At 55.7% G+C, this 13,373-nt stretch overlaps 2 protein-coding genes across 16 annotated transcripts in view; one reads left to right on the top strand and one right to left on the bottom strand.

The window, feature by feature from the left end:
- ENG (endoglin) overlaps positions 1–12,721 on the top strand; it is a 44,473-nt gene extending 31,752 nt beyond the window's left edge. For 6 of the 15 annotated variants that reach the window (XM_077967709.1, XM_077967702.1, XM_077967711.1 and 3 more), the window contains exons 4-16: positions 404–566; positions 1,036–1,077; positions 1,244–1,409; positions 1,771–1,897; positions 2,154–2,328; positions 2,973–3,115; positions 7,627–7,764; positions 8,002–8,040; positions 8,834–8,950; positions 9,287–9,544; positions 10,549–10,603; positions 11,689–11,799; positions 11,924–12,721. In XM_077967709.1, coding sequence (XP_077823835.1) covers positions 1,267–1,409; positions 1,771–1,897; positions 2,154–2,328; positions 2,973–3,115; positions 7,627–7,764; positions 8,002–8,040; positions 8,834–8,950; positions 9,287–9,544; positions 10,549–10,603; positions 11,689–11,799; positions 11,924–12,048 — 1,431 coding nt within the window. In that variant the 5' untranslated portion in view covers positions 404–566; positions 1,036–1,077; positions 1,244–1,266 and the 3' untranslated portion in view covers positions 12,049–12,721. Of the gene's footprint in view, positions 1–375; positions 567–1,035; positions 1,078–1,243; positions 1,410–1,770; positions 1,898–2,153; positions 2,393–2,928; positions 3,116–7,626; positions 7,765–8,001; positions 8,041–8,833; positions 9,075–9,155; positions 9,595–10,548; positions 10,604–11,663; positions 11,800–11,923 lie in introns of all 15 variants that reach the window. The other 9 variants (XM_077967708.1, XM_077967707.1, XM_077967706.1 and 6 more) reach the window with 7 other exon arrangements.
- On the bottom strand, positions 10,538–11,312 carry LOC106993596 (uncharacterized). Its single transcript, XM_015116774.3, is given in 3 exon segments — positions 10,538–10,699; positions 10,701–10,796; positions 10,798–11,312. Coding segments are annotated over 3 exon segments (576 nt in total). The 5' UTR covers positions 11,164–11,312; the 3' UTR covers positions 10,538–10,585.
- Positions 12,722–13,373: the final 652 nt, after the last annotated feature.

Here is a 13,373-nt window from a genome sequence, read left to right on the forward strand (position 1 = left end):
GTGTCAAGCACTGTGCAATGATGGGCAAGGTAGACGTTGTCCCCTGTGGACCCTCCAAGTGTAGGGAGATCCAGAGCCTCGGGGTGTAGGGAGAGACAGCTGCATGATGGTGTAGATGTGGGTTGAATGAGAACAGCTCTGGAGGGGTGGGTGACGTTTGGACAGGTGGATGAACAAGGTGGTGTGTTCATCCGGCCCCCCAGGTATGGAAGGGAGAAGGGGCTGATCTGACTGCTAGGGGGGGTTCTGGGCTGACTGCAGATCCACTAGACAGCATTCTCAGCTCTGGCGTCTTTCTCTCAGCCAATGGGCTGACTCCACAAATTACTTCCTGACCTCCTACGTGGGGTAGAGGGGACACAGGGCCAGGAACAGCATTCTGAGCCTCCACATGCCTCCCCAGAATCCCAACCTGGTCACCTTCCAAGAGCCCCCGGGAGTCAACACCACAGAGCTGCCATCCTTCCCCAAGACCCAGATCCTCGAGTGGGCAGCTGAGAGGGGCCCCATCGCCTCTGCTGCCGAGCTGGATGACCCCCAGAGCGTCCTCCTCCGACTGGGCCAAGGTCAGTTTCCCCAGCAACCTCTCTGGGCTCATGGCACTGCTCAAGAGGAATCTGAGCTCCTCTGGCCCACGCCTCAGACTTGGACACCAAGAGTGCAAGAGGGGACACAAAGTGCCACAGGTCACATGCCGCAAACCAGTGCTGCCTTGAGACAGTGATGGCTCCTTCACCAAATATCAAATCGAAACATGTGAAATGCCAGTTTTTGACCTAAAAAACCCCGGCATTTTCATGATTTACTGTGCATCTACTGTGTGCCAAAGCCCTATTATGCTAGGCACTTGGGGACACTGTGGGGACACACTCAGGCCCTGCCCTCCTAGAGCTGATACTGTGATGAGGGAGGTGACAATAAACATGTACATGTACACAGATAAATCTATCATTTCAGGTCTTGTTGGGTGGTTTCGGGGCTGCACCCTAACAATGTGTCATGGGCTCATCCCTTATGTTAACCCTGTGTTGACAGATGAAACGGAGGCCCGGGGACTTGCAGAGGGTCACTTGGCAGGTAAGTGTGGAAGGGATGTTCCAACCTGGGTCCTCTGACGCCTCTCCACCTCTGCAGCACCGTCCTGCCTGCCCCACCACCGCTACCTTTGGCTGTGGGTGAGGGTGAGGCTCTGTTAGGTGCAGGGCTGCTGGGGGAAGGCACTGAGGTGCGCGTGTCTCCGCAGCCCAGGGCTCACTGTCCTTCTGCATGCTGGAAGCCAGCCAGGACATGGGCCGCACGCTCGAGTGGCGGCCGCGTATCCCAGCCTTGGTCCGGGGCTGCCGCTTGGAAGGTGTGGCCGGCCACAAGGAGGCGCACATCCTGAGGGTCCTGCCGGGCCACTCGGCCGGGTAAGTGTCTTGCCCCACCCCGACACTAGGCCCCACCCCCGAGAGACGACTACCCCCCCTCCCCACGCCCCCCCCGTCCCCCAACCCCCACCCCCACCCCCCCGTCCCTTATGAAGCCCCTCCCGGGTCCCAGCCCCAGCCCCGCCGCAGCCCCGTGAGACCACAGCCATTCTCCTACTCTAGGCCCCGCCCCCTTATGAGCCCCTCCCCTTTAGGCACAAACCTGGCCCCAGTCCCATCTCTATCCCATAGACCCATACCTGGCCAGGTAAGAGTGCAGCCGCCGCCCATCCGACGCCAGGTCTCGCTCCCCGCCTGGCCTGTCCGCTTCAGCGTTCCATCCGCATCTGTCTCCCCGCAGGCCCCGGACGGTGACGGTGAAGGTGGAACTGAGCTGCGCGTCTGGGGATCCCGATGCCGTCCTCATCCTGCAGGGTCCCCCCTACGTGTCCTGGCTCATCGACGCCAACCACAACATGCAGATCTGGGTGAGTTTTGCGCAGCTCCCGGGACATAAAACCCAAACTCCCAACCTCTGGATCAGGGACGTTTCCTGGAGAGGTGAACCCCTGAGCTGAGTTGAAGGACAAATCACCTATGTCCATAGGTGAAGCAAGGGGTCAGGCAGAGGACACAGCAGGAGTGGGGACACAGCAGGACCGAGGCCTGGCATAACCCTGGCTAGCCTGCTGTGGCACAGACTGTGTCCATGGTCCCCTGCTCTGCCTCTCTCCCCACCATTAGACCACTGGAGAATACTCCTTCAAGATCTTTCCAGAGAAGAACATTCGTGGCTTCAAGCTCCCAGACACACCCCAAGGCCTGCTGGGGGAGGCCCGGATGCTCAATGCCAGCGTTGTGGCATCCTTCGTGGAGCTACCGCTGGCCAGCGTTGTCTCACTTCATGCCCCTAGCTGTGGTGAGCACCCTCCCCCTGCCCCTCCCTTCCCTTCCTCTCCCTTGGATCAGTGGCCACACTGTTGGTGAAGCCCCTCTGTGTGAGCTTGGGCAAGGTACATTAGCCTCTCTCAGCCTCATTTTTCTCATCTGCATGGGGGAACAATGGGAGTAGCTAATCAGAACAGCCTGAGAGTCACTTGAAACCAGGACGCGGAGGTTGCAGTGAGCCGAGATCGAGATCGTGCCACTGCACTCCAGCCTGGGTAACAGAGCAAAACTCCGTCTCAAAAAAAAAAAAAAAAAAAGGCCGGGCGCGGTGGCTCAAGCCTGTAATCCCAGCACTTTGGGAGGCCGAGGCAGGCGGATCACGAGGTCAGGAGATCGAGACCATCCTGGCTGACACGGTGAAACCCCGTCTCTACTAAAAAAGACAAAAAACTAGCCGGGCGAGGTGGCGGGCGCCTGTAGTCCCAGCTACTGGGGAGGCTGAGGCAGGAGAATTGCATGAACCCGGGAGGTGGAGCCTGCAGTGAGCTGAGATCCGGCCACTGCACTCCAGCCTGGGTGGCAGAGCGAGACTCCGTCTCAAAAAAAAAAAAAAAAAAAGAGCCTGGTGCAGGCACCCAGTGACCATCCGCCTGGCCTGCCTCTGCTTCCCCACAGGTGGTAGGCTGCAGACCTCACCCGCACCGATCCAGACCACTCCTCCCAAGGACACTTGCAGCCCAGAGCTGCTCATGTCCCTGATCCAGACAAAGTGTGCCAATGACGCCATGACCCTGGTACTAAAGAAAGAGCTTGTTGCGGTAAGGGAACTCCTGCCCCTCTGGCTCAGGATGACATGGACATCTGGTTCCTACCCTAGCCCAAGACTCTTGGGGTCCTAGCCCAGGCAGGGGGGCAAGTAACATCCCTCTGCAAGCCTTTGTTTTCCCACTTGTATAATGGGATTGACAATGGTACCTACCACATGGTGAGAATTAAAGGAGGTCTGACAGGCCGATCACGTGGCACAGTCAGATGTGGTACATAGTAAGTGCTTAGTAAATAATGCCAGCACTAGGTAGTTGTCATTATTAATCCTAAATGCTCCCTGAGCTGGGTGGTTGCTTAGCAGAATGCCTACACAGGCCAAGCAGGGTGGTTCACGCCTGTAATCTCAGCACTTTGGGAGGCCAAGTTGGGCGGCTCACTTGAGGTCAGGAGTTCGAGACCAGCCTGGCCAACATGGTGAAACCTTGTCTTTACTAAAATACAAAAATTAGCCAGGGGTGATGGAACACACCTGTAGTCCCAGCTGCTCGGGAGGCTGAGGCACAAGAACCGCTTGAACCCAGGAGATAGAGGCTGCAGTGAGCCAAGATCACACCACTACACTCCAGCCTGAGCAACAGAATGAGACTCTGTCTTGGGGGGAAAAAAAAAAAAAAAACCCCACACAATGTTATCTTTGCCTGGTTGACAAATATATTTGTTATAAAAATAACACACGGTAAATACAAAAAATTAGCCAGGCATGGTGGCAGATGCCTGTAGTCCCAGCTACTCGGGAGGCTGAGGCAGGAGAATGGCCTGAACCTGGGAGGCAGAGCTTACAGTGAGCCAAGATAGCGCCACTGCACTCCAGCCTGGGTGACAGAGCGAGACTCCGTCTCAAAATAAAATAAAATAAAATAAAATAACACATGCTGGCCAGGCACAGTGGCTCATGCCTGCGACCCTAGCACTTTGGGAGGCCGAGGCAGGCAGATTACCGGAGTTCAGGAGTTCGAGACCAGCCTGGGCAACACAGTGAAACCCCGTCTCTACTAAAATAGAAAAAATTAGCCGGGCATGGTGGTGCATGCCTGTAGTCCCAGCTACGTGGGAGGCTGAGGCAGGAGAATCGCTTGAACTCAGAAGAGGGAAATTGCAGCGAGCTGAGATTGCGCCACTGCACTCCACCCTGGGCGACAGGGCGAGACTCCATTTCAAACAAACAAACAAACAAACAAAAAACATGCTTTAAAAAAAATGTGAAAAGTAGAAAATCTTAACCTTCTGACCCAACGACAATGGCTGCCAACATTTTGGTGTGCTTCCTGGAGTGTTTTGTCTGTGTATTTCTTATATTGATGTAATCATAAGGGATGTGTTCATTTGTCTTTTGCTATTTCACTTAATGTATTTTTAGAGCTTTGACACCTGTACCTAATATGTTTAATAAGTACATATTATTCCATCATATTGACATGCTATTATTAACTCCTCTTCCCTTGTTACACATTTAGGTTGTTTCCAATTCTGCAGTATTATAAATATGCAAAAAATGTCATTGTACATGAAACATTTCTTTATATAGGATTATTTTCTTAGGATAGATTTCCTAGTGGAATTACTGGGTCAAAAGGAATGAAGTTTCAATACATGTTGCCAACCCACTTTCCCAAAGATGATTTGAATTTTCACTGCTGATTTACGAGAGCAGCTCAACCTCTTCGCTCTCTCCAGACTGTAATTCAAAAAAAGAAAAGAAAAACCTTTGCCATTGTGGGAAGTGGCACATCTCATTCCATTCTTGTTTAGTTATAATTCTCTGGGTAGTAGTGAGTGTGGGCATGGCTCCATGTGAGTGATGAGGACCTCAGTCTCTTTATCACTGAGGCTTTGGTATTTTTCTTGATGATTTTTATAAGTTTTAAAGAAAAAAAAAAGGGGGGCCGGGCGCAGTGGCTCACGCCTGTAATCCCAGCACTTTGGGAGGCCGAGGTGGACGGATCATGAGGTCAGGAGAACGAGACCATCTTGACTAACACGGTGAAACCCCATCTCTACTAAAAATACAAAAAATTAGCCAGGCGTGGTGGCGGGCACCTGGAGTCCCAAGCTACTCGGGAGGCTGAGGCAGGAGAATAGCGTAAACCCGGGAGGTGGAGCTTGCAGTGAGCCGAGATCACGCCACTGCACTCCAGCCTGGGCGGCAGAGCGAGACTGTCTCAAAAAAAAAAAAAAAAAGAAAAAAAGGTTGCCCCTTTGGCCACCACTTCCCTTGATTTGCTGCTGTTCTTTCCATTTTGGCTACAGTGGTTTTTCTTTTCTTTCTCTCCTTTTTTTTTTTTTTTTTTGAGTCGGAGACTTGCTTTGTCGCCCAGGCTGGAGTTCAGTGGTGCCGTCTCGGCTTACTGTAACCTCCACCTCCCGGGTTCAAGTGATTCTCCTGCCTCAGCCTCCCAAGTAGTTGGGAATACTACCACGCCTGGCTACTTTTTTTTTTTTTTTTAGACAGTCTCACACTGTTGACCGGGCTGGAGTGCAGTGGCACAATCTTGGCTCACTGCAACCCCCTCCTCCCGGGTTCAAGCGATTCTCCTGCCTCAGCCTCCCGAGTAGCTAGCTGAGATTACAGGCACCCACCACCACACTTGGCTTATTTTTTGTATTTTTTAGCAGAGACAGGGCTTCACTATGTTGGCCAGGCTGGTCTCGAACTCCTGACCTTGTGATCTGCCCACCTCGGCCTCCTAAAGTGCTGGGCTTACTAGTGTGAGTCACGTGCCTGGCCAGTAGCCTGGCTACTTTTTTGTATTTTTAGTAGAAACAGGGTTTCACCATAATGGCCAGGCTGGTCTCGAACTTCTGACCTCAGGTGATCTGCCTACCTCAGCCTCCCAAAGTGCTGGGATTACAGGCGTGAGCCACTGCACCCGGCCTTCTTTTTCTTGTTTTAGAGACAAGGTCTTGCTCCATCACCCAGGCTGGAGTGCAGTGATGCGATCTTGGCTTACTGCAGCCTCCTCCTCGATTCAAGCAATTCTTGTGCTTCAGCCTTCCCAGTAGCTAGGACTATGAGCGTGTGCCACCACACCCAGCTAATTTTTATAATTTTAGTAGAGTCAGGTTTCACTGTGTTGGCCAGGCAGGTCTCGAACTTCTGGCCTCACGTGATCTGCCCGCCTCCGCCTCCCAAAGTGCTGGGATTACAGGTGTGAGCCACCACGCCCGGCCTGTGCTAGACTTTTATATGACTGGCAGTGCAATAAGTTTGCTTACATCAGCATCACCACAAACACTAGGCAATAGAAATTTTTCAGCTTCATTATAATTTTGTGGAACCAGGGACCACCATCATATACACAGTCCATCGCCGACCAAAACATTGTCCGGCACTGCATGACAGTATTTACTATCTGGCTCTTTACAGGAACACTTTGCCTACCCCAGGCCTGAGACTGGACTGTGCTTGTAGGGTTTGTATGCCCTTGGGGCTGTGAGTGATAATTATATGTGGAACTTGAAGGAATATTTTTTAATTTTAATAGTTCTATATTTATTTTGATAGATATAAGAAAATGTGGCCGGGTGTGGTGGCTCACGCCTGTAATCCCAGCACTTTCGGAGGCCGAGGCGGGCGGCTCATGAGGTCAGGAGATTGAGACCATCCTGGCTAACATGGTGAAACCCCGTCTCTACTAAAAATACAAAAAATTAGCCGGGTGTGGTGGCACGCGCCTGTAGTCCCAGCTACTCGGGAGGCTGAGACAGGAGAATGGTGTGACCCCGGGAGGCAGAGCTTGCAGTGAGCCGAGATCGCGCCACTGCACTCCAGCCTGGGCGACAGGGCAAGACTCCGTCTCAAAAAAAAAAAAAAAAAAAAAAGAAAATTTGTGATCCAACAGCTATTATTGCTTAGGACAAGGCTTAGTGCAAAAGTGTGCAAGTTCAAGAAGTCTTAAGTGGGCCAGGCATGGTGGCTCACAACTGTAATCCCAGCACTTTGGGAGGCCAAGGTGGGTGGATTGCCTGAGGTCCGGAGTTCAAGACCAGCCTGGCCAGCATGGTGAAACCTCGTCTCTACTAAAAATACAAAAAATGGCCGGGTACGGTGGCTCACGCCTGTAATCCCTGCACTGGGAAGTTGAGGCAGGTGGATCACCTGAGGTCAGGAGTTTGAGACCAGCCTGGCCAACATGGTGAAATCCTATCTACTAAAAATACAAAAAATTAGCTGGGCATGGTGGCACGCGCCTGTAATCCCAGCAACTCAGGAGGCCAAGGCAAGAGAATCGCTTGAACCCAGGAGGTGGAGGTTGCAGTGAGCCAAGATCAAGCCACTGCACTCCAGCCTGGGCAACAAGAGTGAGACTCCGTCTCAAAAAAAAAAAAAAAAGAAATTTTAAGTGGTGTAGGATGATGACATCTAACAAAAATGAAGAGGGAGCAGGGCAGGGGAATGGCTGTGACTTGGGAGCCCTGGGTTGTGGTCAGTCCTTGGTGCTGGGGTGTGGCAGGCCACAGAGACCCCAGTGCCTCCTGACGGTGCCCCTCTCTCCCAACCCAGCATTTGAAGTGCACCATCATGGGCCTGACCCTCTGGGACCCCAGCTGTCAGGCCGAGGACAGGGGTGACCAGTTTGTCCTGCACAGCGCTTACTCCAGCTGTGGCATGGAAGTGACGGCGAATATGATCAGCAATGAGGTAAGAGCTGGGGCCAGAAAGGTATCAGGACCAGCCTGGTTGGTGCCCCCTCAAGTGCCTCCCTGATCCCCCAGGGCGGAGGTGTGTTTGGGAGAGCAGGGTGCAGAGGCTCAGAACATAAGACAAGCTTGGCCACTGGTTGGCTCAGTCTCCCCATCTGCAAAATGGGTGTATTGGGTGGGATACCCTCTGGGGTCCTTTCTGGCTCTGACCAGCTCCCTGGCTTTGTCCTCGCAGGTGGTGGTCAATATCCTGTCGAGCTCATCACCACAGCGGGTAAGATGGACAGTCACGTGCTAACCCACCTGGCCCAGGGGCTGCTGCTGGGCCGGGGCCTCTTCCTGGCTTGGGAGGGAGTAGGCTTCAGGAAACTCCTGGCAAGCCATGTGTCTGGCATCGGTCTCCCGTTCTGTATGAGCGGAGCAGGACTGCTGAGGGTGACGCTCTCAGTCTCTCAAGTCAGAGGTCTTAGCACATACTGGCTGTGTGGCCTTGGGCAAGTCACTTTAGTTTTCTGGGCCCAAAGGTGGCCTAAGAAAGGACTCTGCGCCAAAGGGTGCCTCTGGGCAGCCAGTGAGGTGCCGTGTGGAAGCTCTTCACACAGCCTGGCAACTGCTGCCTCCTTGATAAATATTAGTTAAAAAAAAAAAAAAAAGGGCCGGGCGTGGTGGCTCAAGCCTGTAATCCCAGCACTTTGGGAGGCCGAAATGGGTGGATCACGAGGTCAGGAGATCGAAACCAGCCAGGCTAACACGGTGAAACCCTGTCTCTACTAAAAAATACAAAAAACTAGCCAGGCGAGGTGGTGGGCGCCTGTAGTCCCAGCTACTTGGGAGGCTGAGGCAGGAGAATGGCATGAACCTGGGAGGCGGAGCTTGCAGTGAGCTGAGATCCGGCCACTGCACTCCAGCCTGGACCACAGAGTGAGACTCTGTCTCAAAAAAAAAAAAAAAAAAAAAAGATGAGTCAGGCAACTCCACAGGGCCATGACGTCTGTTCCTCCCCACACCCCTCGCCCTCCTGGCTGGTGCCGCCGGACTGACCAAGTCTCCCTCCCGTCCTCCCCCAGAAAAAGGTGCACTGCCTCAACATGGACAGCCTCTCTTTCCAGCTGGGCCTCTACCTCAGCCCACACTTCCTCCAGGCCTCCAACACCATCGAGCCGGGGCAGCAGAGCTTTGTGCAGGTACCTGGCATGCCTGTCACCCCTCGGGCCTCCCAGCTCCTGCAACTTCCTCTCTGCCTTTCTTCCCACCATGACTCCAGAGGAGATGAGAATCCCAGAGTCAGGAGGGAGACGGCCTGGGTGCGTGGGAGAGGGAGACAGAGAAGGCATTGCTCAGGGATGCTGACAAGGATGTGGCCCTGTCCTCCTCCTCTGACCCAGACAGGTCCATGCCTTTCCTTCCACCGTGAGGACTCAGGGGTGGGAACTCTTCATTCTAGCCGATATTTCAAGGCAGCAGGTGGGGTGGGGTGAAGAGCAGCTGCCCATGCCTCGTGGCCCTACCTACCCATGCAGGTCAGAGTGTCCCCATCCATCCCCGAGTTCCTGCTCCAGCTAGACAGCTGCCACCTGGACTTGGGGCCTGAGGGAGGCACCATGGAACTCATCCAGGGCCGGGCGGCCAAGGGCAACTGTGTGAGCCTGCTGTCCCCAAGCCCTGAGGGTAACCCGCGCTTCAGCTTCCTCCTCCACTTCTACACAGTACCCATACCCAAAACCGGCACCCTCAGCTGCACTATAGCCCTGCGTCCCAAGACCGGGTCCCAAGACCAGGTGAGTGGAGCCTGGGCCGGCCCCAGCTTCAAGTGGGAGCTTCTAGGTCTGTGGTTTGCAGGAAAGGACATGGCAGCCCACAGGGATGTGGGCCAGCTGGTGAGGGGCAGAGCCTTAGGCATGTCACCTGGCAGTCTGGCTGCCAGCAGCACTTTCTGCCACCCGAGAGCTTTCTGGTGGGATTGCCATGTCTTGGGCACTGGCAGACTATGCAGCTGCCAGACTATGCAGCTGCCAGACTATGCAGCTGCAACTGTCCATCTATCCATCATCTATCCTTCCACTTATTCACCCGTCCGTCCATCCATCCATCCACCCTCCCACCCACCTGCCATCCCAGCCAGGCATCCACCATCTTCCCACCATCCCACCATCCCACCCAGGAATCTAGCCACCCACACATCCATGTAGTATGGTCACCAGTGTAATCTCAAAGAACAGGAGACCCGAGGGAAGAGGCAGACAAAGGACACACACTCCTGGCTTTCTGTATTTGCCAGTCACAACACTTCACCATCTGGTGACCCCCACTCTCAGGCAATCTGTCCTGGATACCCCCAGAGTCACCCCCAGGCCCTTACACAGACAAGCCTCCAGGATTACAAACTTCTCTGGTCATATGAAGCTAGGGAAGCCTTCGAGGCTCACCTAAGTGGGCCTCTCCCTCCAGCCACAGTGAGCCTGGGGCTCTGGGCTGACCTGGCTCATAGCTCCAAAGTGTTCACGAGGGTGAGGGATGCATAGTGCTCCCACAGTGCTCCCAGGCATCAAGCCCTCCAGGAACTCACAGGAAACATGTCAGCAGCAGCCAGGGATTGTCCACTAGGCACCCTCCCACAGCACAGATCTTCCAGGACTCACCCAGAGGCATCCAGCTACGAAGCGGTGGAGATGGGATTCTAAGCCAAGGCTCTAGAGTGGGCTGGGGTCACAGAGCCAGGGAGTAAACCTGGAAGCCGCCTCCCAAAGGCTGTGCCACATACTGCTCTCTCTTCCTCCTCCAGGAAGTCCGTAGGACTGTCTTCACGCGCTTGAACGTCATCAGCCCTGACCTGTCTGGTGAGCTCCCTCCAGGTCTCTCGGGTTTGTTCTAGTGGCTGAGGTCACAGTAGGGCACAGCGGGCAGCCCTGAGAAACGGCCTGGGCACATAGCACATAGCACATGGCAAGGGCGATCCCAGAGAAAGCAGCCCAGAAGGGGCAGGAGGAGGGCTTCCCAGAGTCACAGCAGCCTAGAACAGGGGCCAGAGCCTGCACTTTGCAGATGGAGAGCCCTTGCCTGAGACCATCCTGTGGCGTGGGAGTCTAGGCCTCTGCCCCTACTCACGGCTCCACTCCATCCCCACCGTTGCTGGGAGGATGGAGCCTCCTGGGTGGGACAGAGGCCCTTTGGGGTGGGGGTGCTGGCCTTGCCTTCCTTGAGGCCTCTCCCTGCAGGATGCTCCCTCTAGCCTCTCCATCAGTTCACCCCAGGCCCATACTAGGCAGAAGAGTCCCGACACTGGCAGCAGAGGCAGGGGTGAGGGATGGGGGCATCTACCTCTCTGCCACCACATCCAGGTCAGGATGGAGCCTCCACTCCCAGCCCAGGACCAAGAAGGCAGGGCTGATAACCCCATGACACAGAATTGGACATCAGAGGCTCAAGGGAAGACTGCCTGGCCTGTAGTCACACAGGAGTCAGGAATGTGGAGGGAATGAGGCTTGGAGCAATCAAAGAGCAGAGCTGCAGGGTGCTTGGAGCTGCTCTCACCCGTTGTCTACCTGCTAAAGGCTTCGGAGAGGGGCAGGGCTGACCTAAGGTCACGCAGCAGGTGGGGCAGGCTCTGCACGCCTGAGCCTCAGTTTCCTCATATTACCCCATCCATCCTCCCTGAAAACACATCTCCATCAGCCTTGAGGGGCAGAGGCATGACCCAAAAGGCCTGGCTGGGCCCTCTAGGTGGATAATTCTAGCAACCATGGCTCAATGCCAGGCCCGGCTGTGATGAGCCCGTTTGCTACAAGAGGAGACTGAGGTTCAGAGAAGTCAAGGGTCCAAGGGTGAGCAGGGCTGGCACCAAAGCCCACGCAGGCCAGCACAACAGGGTAGGGGATGGGGCAGGGGCAGAGGCGGCAGTGCTGATGGCGCCGGCCCTCTCTAGGTTGCACAAGCAAAGGCCTCGTCCTGCCCGCCGTGCTGGGCATCACCTTTGGTGCCTTCCTCATCGGGGCCCTGCTCACCGCCGCACTCTGGTACATCTACTCGCACACGCGTGAGTACCCCAGGCCCCCACAGTGAGCATGCCGGGCCCCTCCACCCACCCGGGGGAGCCCAGTGAAGCCTCTGAGGGATTGAGGAGCCCTGGCCGGGACCCTGACCTCCGCCCCTGCTCCCAGGTTCCCCCGGCAAGCGGGAGCCCGTGGTGGCAGTGGCTGCCCCGGCCTCCTCAGAGAGCAGCAGCACCAACCACAGCATCGGGAGCACCCAGAGCACCCCCTGCTCCACCAGCAGCATGGCGTAGCCCCGGCCCCCCACGCTTGCCCAGCAGGAGAGACTGAGCAGCCGCCAGCCGGGAGCACCGCTGTGAACTCACCCTGGGAGCCAGTCCTCCACTCGACCCAGGATGGAGCCTGCTCTCCGTGCCCGCCCTTCCCACCTCCCTCTCAGACGCCTGCTGCCAGTGGGGCCAATGCCTTGGAACACCTTGGGGTCCCTCCACCCCACCCCACAGAACCTTCATATCCCAGTGGGTCTGGGATACGGCTGCCCAGGGCCGCGGAGAGAGACCATTTGCCACACTGTTGTAAAACCCCAAGCCCCTGTCATTTGAACCTGGATCCAGCACTGGTGAACTGAGCTGGGCAGGAGGGGAGAACTTGAAGCAGATCCAGGCCAGCCCAGCCAGGCTGACAGCACCTCCCCCCGAGGAACGGAAGAGGGCCCAGCCTAGAGCCACCTGGATCTATCCCTTCGGCCTCCACACCTGGACTTGCCTAACTGGCGGGGGAGACAGGAGCCTAGCAGAGCCCAGCCTGGGAGCCCAGAGGGTGGCAAGAACAGTGGGCGTTGGGAGCCTAGCTCCTGCCACATGGAGCCCCCTCTGCCGGTCGGGCAGCCAGCAGAGGGGGAGTAGCCAAGCTGCTTGTCCTGGGCCCGCCCCTGTGTATTCACCAATAAATCAGACCATGAAACCAGTGATGGGCTGGGCTGGGAGAAGGGCAGTGACATTCAACGCCAGGGTGGGGTAAGGGCACAGGACAGGGCTGCTCTTGTCCTTGGCCCCCACTGGGCTGGCCTGGTGGCAGGGGCGGCATCCTGAACAGTAGCAGAAGCCAGGGCACAGGTTTTGATTCAGCCAGTTCCCCTCTGCCACTCAGCCCCTCGGCAGCACACCCCAGGGTCTCGGCTGCAAGAAAGCAAACACCAGGAGGCCCCATCCACACTCCCACTCTGGGGTTCTGAACACAGGGTCCTCGACTGCTCTGAGTTCAAATCCTGGACCTGCCACTTGTTGGCCTGTGACTGTAGGCAGGTCCCATGGCTTTTTTTTTTTTTTTTTTTGAGACAGAGTCTTACTCTGTCGCCCAGGCTGGAGTACAGTGGCGCTATCTCGGCTCGCTGCAACCTCTGCCTCCCGAGTTCAAGCAATTCTCCTGCCTCAGCCTCCCGAGTAGCTGGGACTACAGGTGTGCGCCACCATGCCCGGCTAATTTTTGTATTTTTAGTAGACAGGGTTTCACCATGTTGGCCAAGATGGTCTCCATCTCTTGACCTCGTGATCCGCCCGCCTCAGCCTCCCAAAGTGCTGGGATTACAGGCGTGAGCCACCGTATCTGGCCCCCATGG

This window comes from Macaca mulatta, chromosome 15, assembly GCF_049350105.2.
Source record: "Macaca mulatta isolate MMU2019108-1 chromosome 15, T2T-MMU8v2.0, whole genome shotgun sequence".
NCBI classification, from domain to species: domain Eukaryota; kingdom Metazoa; phylum Chordata; class Mammalia; order Primates; family Cercopithecidae; genus Macaca; species Macaca mulatta.